A 23,022-nucleotide genomic window follows, 5' to 3' on the forward strand; every position below is an offset into this window, starting at 1 on the left:
CTTTCAACGTGTCTTCTGGAGCTAGGCAACCATGACTTCTCATTCCAGACTGATCTCCAGGTTTTTAAATTTCCGTTAAAATGTTAGAAGGAAGCAGAAAGCCTGTAACACTGATTTTTCCCTTCTCTTTGTAGAAGTGGCTGTGTTTATCAGAACGAAAAGCAAAGTGTTAAAACTTCAAGTATGCTCCCTAGAAAAGAAAACTTATGGATTTAAATATCCTGAAACGAATCAGCTATATGCCTTTGAAATCACTGCATTTGAAAAGCTAGATCAATAAAGTATTTATAGGCATGGTAGAAAATGAGAGTAAGTATAAGAAATGTGTACATTTCCAGGAGATTGTTTTCTTGTTTTAGGGACTGTTATTTTTATGGGCTGCTGTTTCTAATGAGTCTAAAGCACTTTAGCCTACTGACGATAAAAATAGGCTCAAGGTCGCTTGTGGAAAATTCAGGAAAGATGGATTCTAAGCAGTAATGAAAGGAGCTGGAGATAAATGATACCTGACTTTCTAACATCAGCACAGACCTTCAGACAAAATACCCTAGGACATCCCCATAAAACCCCACAGCAGACCCGAGCCACACTACTGGTCGCTTAGGTGCCCGTATTTTCTTCTTCCTGGTTTCCTTGACCACCAGCCAGCGATGAGCAGCCCCTGGCCCATGGGCTCGTGAGTCCACTTGGCTTTGTGATCCTGCCCACAGCCAGAAAGCTGGGTCAGGGTTTCTACTTCTCAGTATGCCTTTAAAAGGAGTATGTGTTTTCCCATTGAAATTCTTCTACTCAACAAAATTAGCAATGTAAACTGTAAGAATACACACACACACACACACACACACACACACACACAACACGGGGTTCAATGAGGCTATTGCTGTTCCTGTTTCGAATTTTAAATTCCAGTTCATGAACACTTTTATTTTGCCAGATTTGTCCTCTAAAAAACAAAAGTAGTTACAAGTCCGTGAAACTGCATACAGATCCATAGAAAACACATTCAAGGGCAATGCACTCATTCACTTGTTTATTAAGCACCTACTGTTCATCGGCCGATTCCCTTTTGTTGCAAAAGGAATTACGAATTATGAAACCTAACCGCTAGTAGCCGGCGCATGCTGCGCTGGGTAAAAGGGAAAACAAAACGGTCCGTGGTCCTCAGCCCCAAAGAACCTGTGGAGTATTTGAAGCTCCTTTGAACGATTTGAACAATGTCGTGATACCAAAAAGTGCGGGGTAGTTTGGAAACTTGTGGATTCCAGAATTAGCGCACGGGCCCAAACTTGCATCTTCCTACTTTCCGGTCTTCTTCAGAGGGCCAACCTCAGACCCCTGGCACCCGTTCCGTCCACGTCAGGAAACTCCCATCCCCCTGGGACGGCCTGGAACCAAGGACTTTTCAGTGGTCCGGTGGCTCCGTGATGAGGGTTATTATTGCCTTTAGTTTAGTGTCCTTTCCTGCCTGACCTGCTTCGCCCACTCCCTTACTGGCCTCTCCTGGGAGCAGTTCTTTAGTAAGACCCTCATGTCAGGGTCTGCTTCTGGGGAGCAAGACCCAGGGTCTGAGCAGTTTTCGGGGAGTGAGTATCTATGACACAGAGTAAAAGACCTTCGACCACCTCCTTCTCTGGCGTTCAAACAAAGTTGCCTTTGCCTGCACTGAAGGATTCTTGTGATCCGTCTGGTCTTCTAGGTGACACAGCGGCCCAGCTCCCATAAGATGAGGTGTCTTTTCCGCATTAGCTTTGTCCCGAAGGATCCAATTGACCTTTTACGGAGAGATCCAGTTGCATTCGAGTATCTCTACGTTCAGGTATGTGAGAATTTGGGCATGTTTTATATGAATATTGGGGGATAAATTAAATTTGGGTTTTTTTTTCCCCTAAATTCCGTCATTTGGAATCTTCTTTCTCTTTGGCCCCTACCCCACGCTTAGTGCATCATGAGATGACTCTGTTTTGCTACTTTCACTTTTGAAGTAATTTCATAAGTATGAACACGTACTCACCTTCCTGTCCCACGCCCCAACACACACACATACACACACACACACACACAAGTTCATTTACCAAATCATGGTCATTGATTTGGTAAATGAATGTCATTTACCAAGTCATGTTCATTTACCCCTAACTACTTCAGTGTGTATTTTCTAATAACGAGGAAACTGTCTTATATAATCATGGTCCAATTAACAAAATAAGGAAATGTAACACCGATGCATTGCCGTCCTCGTGTGCAACCTATATCCAGATTCTTCCCACTGTCCCCAAAATGGCCTTTATGTCAGTTTTTTTTTTTTTTTTCAAGAACAGGATCCACTCCAGGATCCCATTTTGCATCTCAGTATCATGTCACTTTAATCTCCCTAAGTCCAGAACATTCCTCATTCTTTCTTTGACTTTCAAGGCTTCGACAGATTTGAGGAGTGCTGGCCAGTTATTTTGTAGAAATCTCGGAATTCGAGTTCCTCTGATGTTTCTCTCCTGATTAGGTTGAGGGTATGTCATTTGGGCAGAGGCATATGATGATGTCAGTTTGTCCCCTTCATGTGAGGTTAACTTTGACTCTTGGTTAAGGCAACGTTCTCCAAGTTTATCCATCCAGAAGTTACTACTTTTTTTGTGATTAATAGGTAATTTGTGGAGAGTAATTAATACCCTTTCACTCACCAGTTTCAGTATTCATTCATGCGTCTTGCCTGAATCCGTTATTACTGCAATGGTTTTAAAATGATGATTTTTCTAATTCCATTATTTCTTCTTCATTGATTAATTGGCATTCTGCTATGAAAAAGATTTTTTTCCCTTTGTCCTTTATTTACTCATTTATGCACTCATTTATTTGGTGCTTAGAGTGTTCTGAAATAGGATGTTCCTTATAATGGAATAATTCATTTCAAGGCAATAAGACTTTAAAAGAAAAAAGGATCCTTTGCAGACTGACTATATCTAATTCTGGGTTATAATTCTCAAAAAACAAGGCTTCCAGAGATGAGAGTCTTTCTCTAGTTTGCCCCAAAGGGAATTTATTCGTCTGACTTTAGGAGATGTTCTTGTATTTTTCCCTAACTGCTACCCATTACTCTCGCTTAAATTCCCAGTACAATCACATTAAACAGTAAGAACCCATTTACCTGAAGTTTAAGCATCTCACATTAGAACTACTCAGAGATTGTAAACCTAAATGTAACCTCCCCTGACAAAAAAGGGAGAAAGTGCCAAAGTGAGGCAAAAAACAACAACAAAACCCCAAAGACGTGCCCCCTTTGGTTAGACATACCTGTGTAAGGCCAAGACTTCTGGAGCCATAAGAAATAAAAAACAAAGAAGGTGGGAAAAGAAAAAAATTCAGCCTACGTAGTTGATACGCTGGTTTTGTTTTACTATTCTCAGTATTTTCTTGTATATTTCAAAGCTCCCGTAGTCTTTAAAACGTTGAGTGGGAAAAGAAAACAGGTAGAAGATGGCACAGAGACAGAGGCCAGGTGCATGCCAGAGGTTGGGAATGGGGACATAAATTAAAGTGGCAATAGTCCCTGGAGAACAGAAATTAAACCGAAGGCCAAAGAAGCCGGATGTACTAGAACATTCTAGCAGATAGGGCACTAAACACAAGGCTCACTTAAACGTCCCCCACCTCAGTGCTCTTCGGAAGAGATTCTGGTACTTACAGCTCAGTAGGATGATTGATGTTCATGAAGATAATCCTGAGTCATCTGGAAAAGGCAAGTAAAGATATGTGCAGTGTACTTTATACCGTTTCCTACCCAGAACAGTGAAACTGTCATGACCTGGGTTTTTTAAATGTTAAACTTGGGCCACCCGGACCCCTCAACTCTATCCCCTGTTCCCCCATCAGGCCAAGTGACCCAGAGGTGACTGCCTGCTTCTCAGCCGATGCGTTACTGCCTCTTCCCCTAGCCCTGCTGAGAAACAAGCTGGGGCTCTGCCGTGGCTGCTCAGATGATGTGCTACGTTTTTTGGCTTGTTAGTTGCAATTAAATAGTTACACAGGTGCCAGTCAGCGCGTGGCTGTAGACAGATGCATTCACTTGTCATTCGCTATAATTATGTACTCACCCCATTCACAAGGTGCTGCTTCGAAACTGTTCTACTCTGCTTCTGCTCTAAACATCCCATTTTAAAACGCCCATGGCCTTTACGAAAGAGGAATGTGGTTGTGTTTCTCCTGGGAAGGACCGACCTCTTAGGTAGACCAGGAGGACCGCTAAGCACAATTCTGTTTAAGGTGTGTCGATTCAAATCTAACGCAGTTCGTCGAGATCTTCCTGATTCAAAAGAGACACTTTTTATACGTGTGGGGCTGTTCTGCGAAGCAGAGACCCTGCCCAGCGATCTTGCCCGGGGGACTGGCAAAAGACTGATGACATTTCTGCTGTCCCCCCTTGGGTGTTGCACGGGTGGTGGACTAGCCCGCCACCCCTTCGAGGATTAGCCAATGGAGGGAGGAAAGGAGGTGGGAAGCCATGTGTGCTGGGCCAAAATTAAGCTACCATCGTCTCATATGTCCTCCGCTGAGAATAAGAAATGAGAATTTCTTGGCATCCGACTCTGTTTCACAGAACGCGAGGTATGTCCAAAATAACTTCTCTGTCGAACAGAAGTCAGTGGATCTGCAAATGGCGCTGAGTGCCCATGTCGATTTTAAGGTACCAAAAAGATGCCGTAAAATTAGCCTAGAGAACAAAAGAGTAAGCAGAAGCCATATGTACATTACAGTGTATATTACCATATACATTACTCTATATAATGTGCAATGTACATTGCAAAGACGAAACTCAAGTCAACCTTGTGGGTTGCTGTTGAGGACAATAGCCATTGACTAGATGAACCTTGGCAGTGAAAATAGAGGCTTGAGGGTGGTAACATCTGTTAATCACCTACTCATTACTGGGCCACGAGGTATTCTGCAGATGTGAGTATATATAGTGACAGAAAGCCCTGGTAATTCACACTGTTGTAATTCATAATTACCTGTCCAATATCTACGAAGAAAGAGATGGTTACACCAATTAGTAAATGGGACAACACCTGAGAGGCTACGAAATATTTTAAAACACTTGAACAGCCTCGGTTGCCTTTTTAATACCTAACATGTTCATGATAAATGAACTTTCTGTGGGCCTAAAGTAGTCTATCGGGACCTCTCTTTGGCAAAACAATGACCACCATTTGCTTGTGTTAACTGTATTTTAAGTAATGTGATTATGAGTAATAAAAGTATGATTCGTGCCATAAAAATATATATATATATATATATATATATATATATATATATATATATATATATCAGACTTCACACTAATTCTCCAGGATCACTCTGAACTAATTATATAATGTAATTAAGTGACTAATCACCTTGACAAAGAACTCACCCAGAAGTCTGGTTAAATACAGGGTATGAAAGGGATGGGGAAAAACTATCCCAGTCACAACTCTCAGGAGAAGTCCTAGTGGTGACTCAGCCTAATAAAGCACATTCCAGTCTGTGAAACATCCTTAGAGATGTACCAACAACCTTGAGAGTGAGCCCATTTTTCAGGTAAGAAAACAGACTCAAGAGAGATGAAATGCCATGTTCGAGGCCGTTTGATGAGTAGCTGACAGAGCCTAGGACTAAACCTGGAGTCTTTGTCTCTAAATCCTGTGCTCTAATCCTGTGTCGAGTGCTTATTATGGCCTGGTGCTGTGCCAAGTGGCTTCCTCTCCCTCATCCTTCATGAGACTGTAAGATGAGCCTCAACCCCATGGTGTCCCATATGGACACCCCTAGGCGTGTCCCTTGGAAATAACTGGTAAACCCAACAGCAAAACAAAATGGCTGCCTTCACTCAGACCACCCTATCTCCCACCTCATACCGGACCTGCTTCCAATAAGGAGTGCTGTGCAATCCAGATAGGTGTGAGCTTTTCAGGAGGAGCGAAGGTAGAAGCCCATGTTAAAGATGGAGGCAGGGAGAGGAGGTGACTTCCCTCTTAGGAGCAAGGGGACAAGCTGAGAGGCACGAGCCTGGAGCCCGGGGACAGAGTGTGCATTGCATGGCACCAGTAGGGCATGGGTAAGTATTTGAAGGGTAAACGTTGTGTGCAGAAACCATTCAGGGGTACATGTTCCCATTTGGTAAAGTCAATGCATGATGGGGTCACAAATGTGCTTTGCTGGGAAAAGAGGTAAATGTTCTGATACAGTTTTGCATTTGAAATCTTCTTGGGACAAGGCAAAGCAGGAAGAAAGAGGCTAAATATCATAGTTTCTAGCCCCAAAGCCTAGTTTTCCAGAACAAAAATAAGTGTGTGTGTGTGTGTGTGTGTGTGTGTACGCGCACACACACACACACACACACAGACACACACACACAAAATGCTGTGCTTCCAGGTGACGTATAGCTCAGTGCTTTGCCCCTAACGAGCAAGCATACCCGGTGAGAACCAGTCACTGTGGTCACACTAGACTTTGCAAGTTGCAACACGCTCTCAGCCACCCTTGCGTTTGATGCTCACCACACACCCTGTGAGGTAGGCATCTCCCTTTTACAGATGAGCAAACTGAGGCCCAGAGATGTGGAGTGACTCCCTCAGAGTCGCAGCAGGGGTGGGTCACCGCTGGAGTGAACTGAGGGTTTTAATGGCTACGCTTTAGTGAGTGCACATTCAGTATTGGCACTGCTCCAGCGGCGTCATTAGTGTGAGTCCCCATCGCACAGATGAGTCAACTGAGGCTACAAGAGTAAAGTGGTTGAAGCTACAGGCACAGGTGGGCATTGGCAAAGCCACGATTCCGAAGCAGGTGGGTGTGAGGCCGGGGCTGCTGCTGTCCAACCCCTTGCTAAACCTGCCTCCCCCCCGAACTGCTCTCGAGAGCTAAATGGAAGTTAATGACATTGGTGATGACCGCGGTTGACGCGTATGAGCACTCACGGCTTCCTAGGGCTTCACGTTGTTAGCTCATGTCCTCCTCACCACAGCCCTGTGAATGGAGAGCACTACTGTGCCCGATTTACAAAGGAGGAAACCGAGGCACGGCACAATTCAGGGATTTGCCCCAAGTTCCCACCCCTGTGGAAGCGGAGGAATAGGATTCGAACCCGAGATTCCAAGCCCAGCACAAGTCGCATGCTGCTATCAGTGCTTTGCGCGTTCAGTTGCAGCACCTGTGTTTGGAAATTTCGTACCTGAATTCCTAATTATTTTTACCAAAAGCTAAATATTTAAATAGCAGCTCATTTGTCGGTGAATGTTAAATGTTTTGTGCGGTCCCTGTGTTTGTGCATGTAATTAAATACTGACTGGGTTCCAAGCAGCCTGGTGGAAATGTTTCCACATTTAGCCCCCTTGCCTTTGACGGGAAGCTGGAACACTGGGTCACCTGTTCCTCGGAGGCAGCGCACCGGCCGCCGGTTCTTTGACACGCTGCGCCCTCTGCTGGTCTCTTTTGCAGAGTTGTAACGACGTGGTTCAGGAGCGATTTGGGCCCGAGCTGAAATACGACATAGCCCTGCGGCTGGCAGCCTTGCAAATGTACATCGCAACCGTCACCACCAAGCAAACACAGAAAATCTCCCTCAAATACATCGAGTAAGTGTTGGCTCTCGGAGCCATTTCAGGCACAAAGATGCTGCCTCCGTAACGCCCAAGTGTATTTTCGATGCATGTCTCGATTTCCAAAATTGATCCTGCTCGTGGCAGGGCATTTGTTATAAACATGGGCAAAATATATGAACGTCCTGTTCATTTTTGGTGGAAGAGATCCATTTCTTACATAACCCACCTTTAGAGAATTGTTTAAAATGAGGACCAGATTGAAAGCGAAGTGTACATTTTAAAATTCCTGAACGGACTTGATTCCAAGCCAAGCTTTGGTCTCCGTGCTTCTCAGACATTAAGCTCTTTAATTCTCACAACATCCCTAGGAGATCAGTAGGATTTTAGCCGTATTTTACAGATGAGCAAACCCAGGCACATAATGACTAAGGAACGTGCCCAAGTCACACAGCTGCTAACTAGAGGGGTCCGTATTCGAACCCAGGCAGTGGGACTCCATCTTGTGCTATAGGTCGTGTGATCAGTAGAAGCACCTGTGTTAAGACTGCGGCCTGCGTAACCTGAGATTGCTTTCGATTGCTAAGATACGGTATGAAAGTAATGCTCTTAGCCGTAATCAGGAAGGATGGTATCTGTGGTAAAGAAATGTGGCCGCGGGAAAGGATGCCATACAAATTTTGTTTCACGATTCGAATGTTGGCCAGAGAAGATTCCCTGTTAGAAAAAGGCAGTCGTGTTGCCCTCAGGTCTATTGAAGGGTCATCCTTTAAAAGAGAGCCCTCTGTCGCCCCGTCTGTATGCTTCCCGTTGGCAGGTGGCTCAGAAGCCAAGAGCAGCCATGCTGCTCTCTTAATCATGGCCGCTCTAATGCTAAGAGAGAGGAACGCTCCTATTTCAAAGTTCGTGGCAGGACCGAAGCCACATCTCCACGTAACACTCAAAGCCCTAGAGCCCTCTCCACCTACACAAGTGATATGCAAGCTAACTGAAATCCCACCTTCCAAAGAAGCTTCCCCTGGGCTGCCTATTAAGCCTTTCTAGCTTCCCAAGGTGCCAGGCGGACCCACCAGGGAGCAAAATGGCTTCTTCCCAATGAGTTCAGGAGCCCAAGTGGGGAGGATCAGAGCCCCGGTTTGCTGATTCCAAGGCCACTGTTCTCAAAAGTCTCGGTTCTCCTGTCTACGCCGAGGGACAGATCCTTGTGTGCGATTTGAGAGCCTCAGGCCTTCCATTCTCCACCCAGTCTTTTTCACAGATGCCTTATCTCTTGCCACACAGGCCAGACTGTCTCCTGAGAGAGACTCCGCCCACAAAGAGGTCTTCCGCTCAGTCGGACACATTCAGCCCCTCCTCTGTTCCCCTTCCTTATGTTTCGCGGGGGTGGACGATACTGGCTTCCATATGAAAAGGTGGCGTGTCCAACTTGACACGATTTTCAGACAACTTAGATGCCTTTCTCTTCCCGTTGCCTATACGCACGTTTTACCAGTTTGAATATGGTACAGTCAGAAGCCTCCCAGAGATAACTGGCTTGAGGAAGAATCTTACAGAGTCCACAATAAGGTTCTCACTAATCAGTCCACTCACCGGACAACTGTTCACTGAGCCTTTTGTGTGGTATTCACACTAGGACGATAGAAAGTTCAAGTAAGTATAAATTATAATCCTCAGCATCAAAGAACGTGTGGTCTGATTATACAGATATGAAAAGTAATGATCTAAAATAATGATACAAGCAGAATTCCCAGGCACCCCAGAAGGAGTGCCAGATGATGGGGAGAAATAATAAATACAAGTGGAAGAGGGGGAGGAGGAGGAAGAAATGGTGATCATGAAAAACACCATCATCATGATTGATCAAGTGGGGGAAGGCTGTCTTCCTACCCTTCTCTGGAGAGGATCTGGAGTAGGAGAAATAACTAAACCTTCTTGAAGATCTTCATAACTTAGGAGACACTGCTCGGGCACATGACCAATCCGGATAGAGTTTGTAGAGTTCAAAATATGGAAACTTGTTGGGGTAGGGTTATAGTCATTGCTGGGGAAATAGGACCTCTGCACACATATATTAGCCCAGTTTTATCTGTTTTTCTTGTATATCCACCCCTATTTGCGATGTTTGCACCTCCCCACCACTGCCACACATACTTAAGGATCACGAACCCCACCCTGATGCCACACCAGAGGCACTCCTCGTTCACACACACACACACACGCGCGCGCGCGCGCGCGTGCAGCAAGAAATGTTGATTGAAGGAGCCAGATCTTCTGGCCAGGAGAGAAGTGTGTGTTTCTAGTGAAGTAGCCGTTGGTGAAGGAGAAGGGGAGGCAGAATGGTTTGGGGGCATGAAGGGGTTGCATGGGCCCTTCTAAGTGAAGAGACAAAGCCACAGTGTGGGCAGACAGGGAGCAAAAGACAAAGGAATGGAGAGAAATTGTATTGGAAGTACATACTCGGAGATGTGAATGAATTCAACGAGACTCAGAGGTGGGTTGGATAAATTGTCTCTTTAGTTCCCATTGGTCCCAAACGCATTCTCTCTGGAGAGGGAAGAATACATTTCCTTTAGAATGCAAACAGATGTACTAATGATCAGATAGTGTGTTTCCTGAGTGTAAATTCAAAGTTGCCTCCCTAATCGGGCACCTATCTCCATTTCCTGCCTTTCCCCGAGTTCATTTGTTCCATCGAACATCAGAGCGCCATTTTGCCTTAGATAACTAATCATCACAAGAATGTGAAATTAAAGATCTGCTCTTTATTGCAGAAAAGAATGGGGATTAGAGACTTTTCTTCCCTCTGCTGTGCTGCAAAGCATGAAAGAGAAGAACATAAAGAAAGCACTTTCACACCTTGTCAAAGCAAATCAAAACTTGGTACCACCGGGTAAAAAGGTATCACATTTGCATCTTAATAGAAAATGGATTTTAAAGAGAAAGGCTTGCATGCATTTTTAAAAATGTTTAAAATTAGCCCGTGAATAAAATACTTAGTACCACTTTTTCAGAAGCAGTAACACTGTATAACCCCAGCCCCCCCCCCTTTTTTTGACTATTAACCTGTTTCTAAGACTAGTGACAACTAAGTGTTCTTCTGGAAACTTATTTATTTCTTGTAAGCTACGGACTCCTTCTTGTACCGAGTGTGTGCACATTCACGTGCGCGTGCAAGAGAACCTTGCATAGCCACTGAGACCTTGTGATTAGAGAATAGGATTGCAAGTTCCCATCCCATCAGGCTCCCGCTTACCACGCAGACCAGCTTAAATGCACAGCAGGCAGCAAGGGTCCTTGTGACCAGACACCACTGTTGGCATTTGGAATCATTCTTTGCGGGGGGGGGGGGGGGGGTGTTCCGGCACATTGTGTGGTATTCAGCTGATCCCTGCTCTCTGCCCCCAAGATGCCCTCGATTATGTCGAAGAAAAATGTCTTCAGACATTGCCAAATGTGCCCTGGGGAACAAGATCGGCCCTGGTTGACAATCACTGAATTAAATCTTACTTTTGAAGGGAAGATAAAATTATTTCTACCATTCACCATCATTACTGTTAAAATCTCCGTCCTTTTTTTTTTTTTTTTTTTTTTTTTTTAATCAGAAGAAACACAAAGGCCACGTTCAAATAGATTGTTGGTCAGAATAGAGAGTTATGCTCATAGGGAATCGAAAGCAAAAGGTTTCAAGAACCAGAAAGAGGAACCTTAAAATACTGGCCTTATAAAACTGGAAGCAGGGAAACCAACCCAGAACACTTAACAATTGATACTGGCCATAGAAACGTGGGTAACTCTGATAAGTCATTTTTACTGGCTGAAACGTACTTATTTCTGTTCCCTCCTCACCCCATGGCTTTTTAAAAGGTAAAATCAGGTTCGACACACTATCAGCCACCATCGCCTTACTTCCTCGTTTCTGTGATCATTCCGCTCACGGAAATATAGCTGGACGGCGTGGATCAGTCGGTAGAACATGAGGCTCTTGATCTCGGGGTTGTGATTTCGAGCCCCCCGTCGGGTGTAGAGATGACTAAATAAATAAACTGAAACCCGAAAGATTTTTTTTTAATTTCTGTTCTGATTGGCCCGAAGCTAATTTTTTTTTTAATTGGCTTGATATGATTTTTTTCATGCATGGCCCACTGGTTTTGTAATAATTGGGATAACTGCTCTAAGATCTATTCATCACTGTTTTTCTGTAAAGGTCAGTTTTTCTAGCCAAGAGTAAGTGGTTTGCTTTCAAATCGATTTACAAAATGCTTTGGGCTTTTGAAGGAAGTAGGATGACTGAACAGTGCTAACAATTGCATGAAGGGTAGTGCATTTTGGTATAGTTAATATTCCAGTATTTTTAAAAAATTTTTTTAACGTTTTATTTTTTGAGAGACTGAGAGAGAGAAAGAGAGAGAGAGAGAGCACGAGCGGGGGTGAGGCAGACAGAGAGGGAGACACAAAATCCGAAGCAGGCTCCAGGCTCCGAGCTGCCAGCACAGAGCCCAACGCAGGGCTCGAACTCACGAACTATGAGATCATGACCTGAGCCGAAGGTGGTCACTCAACCGACTGAGCCATCCAGTCACCCCTACAATCCAGCACTTTTTTTTATGATGTGTTCAAAACGGCTCCCCCAAACTCTTTGTACAGGTGAGTCTCCTGGACGCAGCCCGCCCCGTCCCTACCCGCGATTGGAAAACACCACTGGACTCTTGGAGTCCCCGATGACCGATGGTTCAGTGAGAAAACTTACCATCTTGTTTTCATTTGTTGAGCACCCTGGCCCAGTATGTCCATGCTCATGACCCATGCTCCCCTCACTACCACCCCACCGCCAATGCCTTCCCCCCACATAAAAAGGTTTTAATCTGGATTTCTTGTTGCAGCCCTTTCTCATGAAACCAAATACACCAACAATTTACTTTGACTCCTTATGGAAAGGCCTTGTCTCACCCCATCTGTTGGTAATAAAAGCATCAGGGTTTGCCCTTGTTTTTAGCTGGTCTCCAGCAGAAACAGACCCACCCCCAATGGAATTAACACCTGAGGTTTCTTTTCTCTCCTCAGCTCTCTGCACTGCAAGCCAAGGTCCATTATCTCAAGTTCCTCAGTGATCTTCGACTGTACGGGGGTCGTGTGTTCAAGGCAACATTAGTGGTAATTGCTTTTTCTTGCTTTCTCTTGGAAGCCACAGAAGCCTGCAAAATGTCACTGCCATAGGCTGTCTTGGATGAGCTGCCTTTGATGACAAAAGCAAATCAGCTGTGAATCTTTTCCAGCCTTCATTTCTAATCGACTGCACCACAGTCTGAAACTATGAGAAGAAATGTTAAACCGGATAACGCCGCTGCAGAATGCCCTAGAAAAAGAAACATGAAGAACCGAGAGAATTCATGCATGCTAACAATGGCCTTCTTTTAAATCATTGGGCCAGAAGTTGCTTTCCTATTAAAAATGAAAAAAAAAAAATCCCCATTTCTAGAAGTGTCTCATGATTACGAAAATATGCGCTCTGATAACATTTGCTTTCTACATTATTCATAATTTAGCAGAGTCTCGATGCAATCATAATGTCTGGTTCTTCTAATTGGATGATTTGGTGCAATATCACCGAAAAATCCTGTCTAAAGAAAATGTAATCTTATAAGAACAGATTCTCAGGTTCAACTCTGCATGGTGCTTTAGAGGTCTAGAACTTTTATATTTTTGTCACTATCTCTCAGCAGGCAGAAAAGCGCTCAGAAGTGACTCTTCTGGTGGGGCCCCGATATGGCATAAGCCATGTCATAAACACCAAAACCAATCTGGTGGCTCTTTTAGCTGACTTCAGCCACGTCAACAGGATCGAGATGTTTACCGAGGAAGAAAGCTTGGTGAGGGTAGAGCTCCATGTGTTGGATGTGAAGGTAAGTCTTTCGGATGTTGACACAGGGCCTCGATCTGAACAGCTCATTTGTGATAACACCGCTGATATTTACAAAGCAGTCAAAATTTCAGTGTGTGCAAAGGATCAGAAATGTGACAAGGTGAGGGGTGGCAGGGGCAGTAGGGGGTGGGTTGGGAGGGACGAAAATCCACCCAACCCAGGCCTGAGGGCTCCAGCCCTCAGTAAAGAGCTGTGTGATTTGAGGACAGAGTACATGAATCACAGAGAATGGGGAGATTTTTCCCTGCTAACCTTCTAGAATATTCATGTACAGAGAGTCAGGGAGATTTTTCCCAACTTTATTTAGAACTCCCATTCCCTTTTGTCAGATTGAGTCCGTATGTGTTTATTCTTTGGGAAAAGCTGAGTATTTCAGTCAGTCTGTCTTTTTGTGGTGTAGCAATTAGTACCGACAGCACATCGGGCCCTATGAATGTCATGGCCATTCCATTTAAAATAATCTGAGATTGTCATCAAAGGGGAGAACTTTATTCCAGAAACAGGAAATTGATAGGAAATAATCCGGGTCCCCTGTCCCTACCTTCTTGTCCCAGTAGTAGACAAGTCATTGGATTTGGGCCACGGTAACGTGGCTGTGTTTCCACGGAGAAAAGGAAAGAGTGTGGACCAGGGAGAGTGCTGTGAGAACAGGCAGGGAGGACCCACTCCCACCAGGGCTCTGTCTACACAGCAAACTGAAAAGCCTCAGTGTCCTCTGCAGCAGGAAGAAGTGACCATGGAAGGGAGAGTATGGAGCTCAGACGTGGTGGCCACGGCTCGTGGCATTTCATGGGCTGACTCCAGGTCTCCGGTTGACTCCATAACAGTGGAAGTGCAAGAACAGATTTGGAATGCCTGGCCCCGTCTGCGAGCAAAGATGCTAAGGACAATGCCCCGCCCCCCGTGGAAAAAGAGTAGGAGAAAGAGTGAATTGGATGCAGTCATCACATACCTGATAACGGGATAATCTGGCCCGACGGAAGTAGGTGGCAAGACCCTACCGGTGGTTTCCTGCTTACATGAAAGAATTGTGGGGTGCCTTGAGGGGAGACCTCACCTGAAATGGAAAGAGAAGGCAGTTCATCACGTAGTATGTGGGCTTTTCGTGGGAAGTTAGATTCCATAGCCAGGGCCATCAGACCTGGCCAGGATCCTCTACCCGGGAATGAAAGCAAGAGCCAGTCACGGACGTTTCTGTGTCTCTCTGGGTGTCGGCTTTTGTCTTGCTCCCTTGTTCCTCTCTCAAGTTCTCTCTCTTTCAACCAGAACAGACCAGTCGGTCATCCTTTCTAATTCAACGAGAATGAATACTTCAACTGAACACTTCCTTCACCATATGCCCAGGACTCCTCTCCAATTACATGAGAACCTCATTGTTTCCAGAAGGTTTTAGCAAGGCCTTTTCTTAACTCCCACCTCTGTTTTCCTCTCCTGTGAATTTGCAGTTTCTTTTACAAGCATCCTTTTCCTGGACCTTTTTGTCACGTTGCGTTCAGTCTTAGAAGTAATTTCCGCTGGAATTTTTACTTCTTTTCAACACTAATTTTCACTATGAACCCAAACTTAATCTTCCTGTGATTTCCCCCCCCCCCCCCCCCCAGATCACGGGTTCACATTTGGTAACTGACTCCTTAACTATCAAGTTTTAAAATGTTAACTATTTGGAAACGAAACCAATGTTACCTTTGTTCCTCCCATTCCCATATTACTTGCAAAGATTCAAAATGCCTGTGTTTTCAAGATGGTGTCACCTAAATGTTTTTCAGTAAGGCTCTCGGCGTTATTTCTGACCTTTCGTGTTTGTCCGATGACATGATTGCGCGGTAACTTTCTTCGTTACGTTTCATAAGCACGAATCCAAGTGTTGTCACCTGAGGGAGCTTATTGGGGAGGGACGGCTTTAACCAAAATATTCTCTTTTGCATAGCCCATCACGCTCCTGATGGAATCATCAGATGCCATGAACCTGGCCTGCTTAACTGCTGGCTACTACCGGCTACTTGTGGATTCCAGGAGGTCAATATTTAACATGGCCAATAAGAAAAACACAGGGACCCAGGAAACAGGTACTCTCTTCCTGAACTCACGAAGCACTGACCCTCCCCTCCCCCACCCCACCTGACGACAATAAGGATGTATCTTGAAAAGTTAAAATGGTACTCCTACAAAACTCTAGTGTCCAAATTTAATGCAAAAGCCTTCAGATAATTCTGATATGGTCTCATGTTTTAAATGAAAATGTCGATTTTTCCGTCATATTTTACACATGACTCAGAAGTGCTGGGGAATATGTTTCAAAGGCAGTGATTTTCTTATTCTGAAGGGAGTAAACATCTGTCTTTATGACTGAGTTTTCACTGCCTCGCTCTTACAGAAGTCAGGATGCAGAGAACTAATGACAGGATGCCCAGCAGGAGTTACAAGCCCCCACCTTTAGGGCTTGTCCCTCCTTAAGGGGCCCTAGGCCTCAGTGTCTGGGCACCTCCTCCTACATCAGACTTACATCCGGGATCCTGGGAGCTCTACCAACAGGACTTGGATATCACCCAGCACTTGGACTTGGGCCTGTAGATGGGACCCCAGCAGCCACCTTAGCTCTGTAGGGGGAGCAGGAAGACGGCAAAGGCCTCAGACAAGTTCAGCCACTTGACAGGATGAGATAGCTCACGAGTGAGGACAAGGAGGGCTGCAGTGTTAAGGGTTGCTTTGAGGGTGGGTGGTTTTCATTTGTTTTAGATTTTTTTTTTTCTTTAGTGTCTGATTATTTTCCTACATCTCCAGTGGACACCCAGTAAATGTGGCTGATGGACAGACACTAGCATTCAAACCAGAGCTGCTGACCCATGACAAACTTAGAATCATGGGGCGCCTGGGTGGCTCGGTCGGTTGAGCGCCCGACTTCGGCTCAGGTCATGATCTTGCAGTTCGTGAGTTCGAGCCCCACATCGGACTCGCTGCTGTCATCATGAAGCCCGCTTCGGGTCCCTCTGTCCGCCCACCCTCCCTCTGCCCGTCCTCCACTTGTGCTCTCTCTCCCTCAAAAATAAATAAACATTAAAAAAAATTATAATCAGGGTTTCTTTTAAAAGAAAGGGAAATTCTTAAGAACAAATTCCATTGTCACTGTTTCTGAAAGAGAGAGGGGGGAAGGAAAATCCTCTCACCTGTAGCCTTAGCAGAAAACATAAATGATTATTCCGTAAATATATTGCAGGTTATTGATAGACACACGCAACCCAACAGATTTGTGCCCAGTTTGTGATGATGGCTGGTCAGGTGGAAACACTCATAGGAAAAGGGAAACCTGAGAGAAACAGAGAGAGGTAGACAAAGCATGCCAGAAGGCCACTTCGAATTATAACCTGATGTGATCCAGCCCCACCTAGGAGCGTCATTTATTTGCTTGTTTGTCTGTTTCTTTGTTTATTTATTTCTTTTATTTTATTTCTCTATGTCTGGGTTTTCTCAGTTGTAACATCGGAATTGGGAACCTAGCTTGCAAGGAAAGGGTTAGGAAGAAAGTTCCGCACCACACCCAGAAGGATGCCCAGTACTTCTGTCAACAACTGGCAGGGAAGCAGGAGTGGAAATACTTGAGCGTGAAAGTGACGGGGAAGGAACCAAAAGGTGGTGGCGAGAGGGTGCTGGCGTTGGTGGTGAACATTTGTGGGATCACGCGTTTTCACTGAGCTAGGAGATTGTGGACAATTCACCGCTGGCCTGGGAAATTGCGAAGATCAGTTCAGTGGGGTAACGCCATCCTTTTGTTCGGAAAACCAGTTTTCGGCTTTCTATTTTCAAATCTGCGAGTTTATCTTGAAAATCAAACCTTTTCCTCATGGACTCTTAAGATTGTCCAGGTGCATGAAGAAAACGAAATCCACCATTTCAAAAGCAGTCACAGGAACAGGGGCTCCTGTTCTGTCCAGTTTATAGTGGCTCACAATGTAATGTTTCATCAAATTTTGAGGGGCAAAAGCTTATCCCCACGGGGAAGGAATGGAACTTCAACCTTTCAGCAATCTCTCCCCCTTCTCTACACTGAGAATGAGGGTGAGGGCGTGTGCCCCCAATAGCTAGGGGATTCGCATCCTCTGATGGTGGCAGATTCACTCTCCTCTTCAGAACCTCCCCCTGAGACCCAAGAAGTATAGAGCGTGAAGTCTGTTTAGACCAGTTCATCCCTGGTCTGCACCGCACCCCCCCCCCCGCTTTATGGGAAACGAGGCCCTGGTATAGACCCCGGTTCCTAACCCACATCTTTCTGTGTCTCTAAAATCATCCCAAAAGCCAAGTCCCTACACCCTTCTAGAAGGAAGCCAAGATTGAGTATTTTCTTCTTGTCTCAAATTGACCAGACCTTAGTCAAGATCTCTAACAAGGAACAGTAAGCCCGCGTTTCTTCCCTATCTTGAAAATTAATCTTTGATTACTTGGATTACTTTCAAAGTCCCTGAACCCACGCATCTATGCACCTCTGTGCATTAGGAGGGTCTGAGTAAGTATCTATTAACTTGTCTTAGCCTGCTGATCTATTCCGCTTTCATGTTATACTAAAGCAGAAGTTGGCAAACGATGGCTCATGGATCAAGTCTTATTCTTATAAATAAAGTTTTATTGGTACTCGCCATGCACATTGTATTTGTTTCCTAGGGCTGCCGGGACAGATTGGCACAAACCCTGGGGCTTAACCTAACAGGAACTTATTCTCTCACAGTTTGGGTGGCTACTGATCCAAAATCTAGGCAGTGGCAGAGCCATACCCCTCCAAAGTCCCAAGGGGAGAACCTTTTCTTGCCTCTTCCATCTTTACATGGCCTTCCCTGCTTTTCTGTGGGGCCCAAATCTCCCTCTGCTTTTCTCCTATAGGGACACTTGTCATTGGATTTAGGGCCCACACGGATAATCCGGATGAACTCCTCTCAAGGTCCATAATTGAATTACACTTGCAAAGGCTTTTTTCCAAGAAGGTCATACTCACAGAGTGGATATATCTTTGAAGAGGCCACCATTCAACCTACTCCATGCACTTGTTTATGCGTCATCTATGGCTACATTCGCGTTCCCATGGCAGGGTTGAGTGGTTGCTCAACTGAGCACTTGGCCCACAAAACCTGAAACGTCTACTACCTAGCCCCCCCTTTACAGGCAAATTTTGCCAACCACAAGTTTAAACCTAGAGCCCTGTCACAGCTGCGCTAAACTATCCCTCTCCCAGCAATTTACGTTCCCGACATACACGAGCGGGTGCGTCCACACACACATACACCCCCTACACACAGTCCTAATCGAAATCGTTCATAAAACAATGCTGAACCCCCATAGGAATATTTATTATAAGGTAACATGTAAATAGGGCTCTTGTGTAGCTCAGTGCCTTCAAAAGTATATCTTTCTTGCTATTCATGAAAATAAATGCGTTTAGCAAATGACTTGGAACAACATTCAGCATTGAGTTTATTGTGTATAACTGGGGGGCGAAGGGAGTGAAAACGTCTCCAGTAAAACTGATTTTTTTCCCATATGCCTTGTACATTCGATGTCAGTATCATCCAAACTTGGGCCAGGGGGCGATTTGAGGGTACTAATGGGAGATTATGCGGCCCTAACACTTCCTCATTAAATTTCCTTATTAAATTTCAGAGCAAACTCTCCACATCAAAATTCCCTATTGGGAGACCCCTGAGGAACAAACAAAACCATGATTTTTAAATTAGGGTTTTGCAATTTTCATTCACGGGAACATCCGACAAATCTTCAGGAGTTCTCATGCTCCAAATAAAAATTGAAATCGGCCAAACTATTAACTATGTTTACAAATAGCAGAGAGGCAGGGTGCCTGGGTGGCTCAGTCGGTTAAGCATCCTACTCTTGGTTTCAGAGCAGGTCGTGATGTCACGGTTCATGAGATTGAGCCCCACGTTGGGCTATGCACTAGCAGCACGGAGCCTGCTTGGGATTCTCTGTCTCCCTCTCTCTCAGCCCCTCCCCTGCTCAAGCTCTCTGTCTCTCTCAAAGTAAAGAAATAAACATTTAAAAAAGTCTCCTTAAAAAAAATAGAAAGGAGTGCATTACCTGTGACGTCCCAACTTACGCATCGTACACGCATGCACGTGCGCACACACATACAGGCATCCATGCTGACGTTTATACGTGAATATATTAACACCCACTAGGATATAAAAAGTCTCAAGATAGAGGTTTTATGCTATCATTACAATATGATTATATTTTTATGTGTATGTTAGATCATTTTTATTATAACATTATTACATCATCATTACAATATTTCCTAAAATGTGTGGCAGAAGTCTCAGGCTCCTTGACTTTCTCTTAACCCGATAAGGAAAAAGCCCAACATCTTCCTCTACAAAGTGGGCAACGTTAGATCTCACTTTACAACGAAAGGAGAATCTATTTTCTGGAATAACAGCGTATTAGACTATCGCCTTTATGGATTTTTAAAGACATGTTGTATGTTCACATTCACAGACATAAATGAGGTCTTCTAATAATAGAACCGAGAGTCACGTGGGATTAAGCTGTAGCTCCCTATTCTCGGATGGTATTCTGTTTGATCAAATAGCGGTTGTGTCTCATGCGCGATCAATTTTGGTAATGTCGGTTCTCCTGAGCAAGAAATCCTTACACCTGACGCCTAAATTGACGGGTACCATATCTGGGAAGCTGAATAACGGTATTTACAAAACTGATGCTACAAGCCATTAAATTAAGAAATCAGGTCTCACAGTAACGTGTCTTTGCCTGATTCTTTCTCTTTAGGAACTGAAAATAAAGGAAAGCATAACCTCCTTGGCCCAGATTGGAACTGTATACCCCAGATGACCACCTTTATTGGCGAAGGGGAACAAGAAGCCCAGATAACATATATAGATTCAAAACAGAAAACGGTTGATATTACGGATGGCGCCTTGTGCCCCAAAGACCACCGGCACCTGTATCTAGACAACACCTATAACCCAGATGAACTCAACCAGCCACTGACCCAGCCGGGAGATGCTCCGTGTGAGGCAGACTACAGAAGTCTCACTCAGCGGTCCCTGTTGACCCTCTCAGGACCAGACGCTCTGAAGAAAGCACAGGAGTCTCCAAGAGGAGCTAAAGTGTCCTTTATTTTCGGAGATCTTGCCTTGGATGACGGTAGGAATCCCCCGACTCTTGGCTACGAAAGACTATTGGAGGAGAGCCCAGAACTGCTGGAGAAGCAGAGGAATCTCTACATCAGCGGTGCCAACGATATGAAGGGCCTGGATCTCGCCCCGGATGCGGAGAGCATCCAGTTTGTGGCAAATTCTGTTTATGCAAACATAGGTGACGTGAAACACTTTGAGGCCGCCGAGGGGATAGAGGAACCCCTCCTGCACGACATCTGTTACGCAGAGAACACCGACGACGCGGAGGATGAGGACGAGGTGAGCTGTGAGGAGGACCTCGTGGTAGGAGCGATGAGCCAGCCGGCCATCCTCAACCTGTCTGGGTCCAGTGATGACATCATTGACCTCACGTCCCTGCCCCCTCCAGAAGGGGATGACAACGAGGATGACTTCCTGTTGCGTTCCTTGAACATGGCCATCGCCGCGCCCCCACCTGGCTTCAGAGATAGTTCAGACGAGGAGGACTCTCAGAGCCAGGCCGCCTCCTTCCTCGAGGACAAGGAGCCAGGCAGGAGTCTGCAAAATGACGAGATCCCCGTGTCCCTCATTGACGCTGTGCCCACCAGCGCCGAGGGGAAGTGTGAGAAGGGCCTGGGTAACACCGTGGTTTCCACGCTCGAAGCTCTAGAAGCTCTGTCCGTGTCAGAGGAACAGCAGACCAGTGACAATTCAGGTTCTTTCACGATTGTTACATTTATTCACTGATAACCCTGCATTTCATCCTCTCAAGCCATTTACCCTTGGAGTCCTGTTATGTGCTGTTGTCCATTTCACACGTCCCATTTCATAAGTGGGCAGAAACTACCATCGTGGGGTTTTCATGTATGTGGTTTCCTTTGTTACTTTTTTTTAATATGTAGCACATCCCCCCCCCCCCATTTCTGGAACAATTGTGCAATAAACTCAGAGTCCTTACTGAAAAGGGAGAACCTTGGTTTTTGGTTTTTGGTTTTTGGTTTCTGGTGTGTTTTTCTTTTTAATAATAATGAGTCCCATTTTCTTACGTGTCTCCTAGTGCCTCTGACGCCTCCATTAATCGGTTCTTGTTTTTCACGGCATGCAGGTGTAGCCATCTTGCGGGCTTATAGTCCCGAGTCTTCGTCAGACTCGGGCAATGAGACTAACTCTTCCGAAATGACTGAGAGCTCTGAACTGGCCACAGCGCAGAAGCAGTCAGAAAGCCTCTCCCGCATGTTCTTGGCCGCTCACGAAGGCTACCACCCCCTTGCAGAAGAGCAGACAGAGTTCCCCACCTCCAAAACCCCCGCTGGGGGCTTGCCTCCCAAGTCCTCACACGCCCTGGCTGCCCGTCCGGTGACCGACCTCCCGCCCAAAGTTGTGCCTTCCAAGCAGATACTTCACCCAGACCCCATGGAGATGGAGCCCGAAACCATGGAGACCAAGTCGGTCACTGACTATTTCAGCAAACTGCACATGGGGTCGGTGGTGTACTCGTGCACCAGCAAAAGGAAAAGCAAGCTGGCCGACGGGGAGGGGAAGGCACCCCCTAGTGGGAACATGCCAGGGAAGAAACAGCAGGGGACCAAAACAGCTGAGGCAGAGGAGGACGCCAAAGGTAAATTTGGTACTGTGTCTTCAAGGGACAGTCAACAACACCTAAGCACTTTTAACCTGGAAAGAACTGCCTTTCGCAAGGACAGCCAAAGATGGTACGTGGCCACCGAGGGGGCAGTGGCTGAGAAAAGTGGATTGGAAGCGGCAGCCGGGATAACATTTCCAAGAGCTTCCGGTCTGGGGACGAGGGAGGCGGAAGAGAAGGATGAAGGGGCTCCTGATGGAGAAGCCGGTGAAGTTTCAGGACTTGGCCAGCGGGACCACTTCTTAACGGACGTGACCTGTGTATCTTCAGCCAAAGACTTAGACGACCCAGGGGATACTGACCCGTCTACCTGTGACCATCCTTCCAAGCTTCCTGAGGCGGAGGAGAGCGTGGCCCGCCTTTGTGACTACCACCTGGCCAAGCGGATGTCATCATTACCAAGCGAGTGCCATTTTTCTCTACAGAGCTCTCAAGGCTCTTCGGTGGACGCAGGCTGTGGCACAGGCAGTAGCAGCAGCACCTGTCCCACACCTGTGGAGTCCCCCCTCTGCCCCTCCATGGGGAAGCACCTGATTCCCGAGACTGCGGGGAAAGGCATGGGTTATGTTCCTGCGGAGGAGAGAGCCGCTGGGCTTCCCAACCATGGCGCCACCTTCAAGGAATTGCACCCACAGGCAGAAGGGATGTGTCCGCGGATGACAGTGCCCGCTCTGCACACAGCTATTAATGCGGAACCCCTGTTTGGCACTTTGAGAGATGGATGTCATCGGCTCCCCAAGATTAAGGAAACCACAGGTACAG

General features: G+C 45.8%; 1 protein-coding gene across 10 annotated transcripts in view; it reads left to right on the forward strand.

The window, feature by feature from the left end:
- Positions 1–23,022, forward strand: part of FRMPD4 (FERM and PDZ domain containing 4) — an 856,248-nt gene that overhangs the window by 827,651 nt on the left and 5,575 nt on the right. For 9 of the 10 annotated variants that reach the window (XM_045472369.1, XM_045472368.1, XM_045472371.1 and 6 more), the window contains 8 exons: positions 1,697–1,816; positions 7,465–7,601; positions 10,337–10,463; positions 12,627–12,716; positions 13,283–13,465; positions 15,413–15,551; positions 20,269–21,333; positions 21,724–23,016. In XM_045472369.1, coding sequence (XP_045328325.1) covers positions 1,697–1,816; positions 7,465–7,601; positions 10,337–10,463; positions 12,627–12,716; positions 13,283–13,465; positions 15,413–15,551; positions 20,269–21,333; positions 21,724–23,016 — 3,154 coding nt within the window. The remainder of the gene's footprint in view (positions 1–1,696; positions 1,817–7,464; positions 7,602–10,336; positions 10,464–12,626; positions 12,717–13,282; positions 13,466–15,412; positions 15,552–20,268; positions 21,334–21,723; positions 23,017–23,022) is intronic. The other variant, XM_045472370.1, reaches the window with a different exon arrangement.

This window comes from Leopardus geoffroyi, chromosome X (assembly GCF_018350155.1).
Source record: "Leopardus geoffroyi isolate Oge1 chromosome X, O.geoffroyi_Oge1_pat1.0, whole genome shotgun sequence".
Lineage (NCBI taxonomy): Eukaryota > Metazoa > Chordata > Mammalia > Carnivora > Felidae > Leopardus > Leopardus geoffroyi.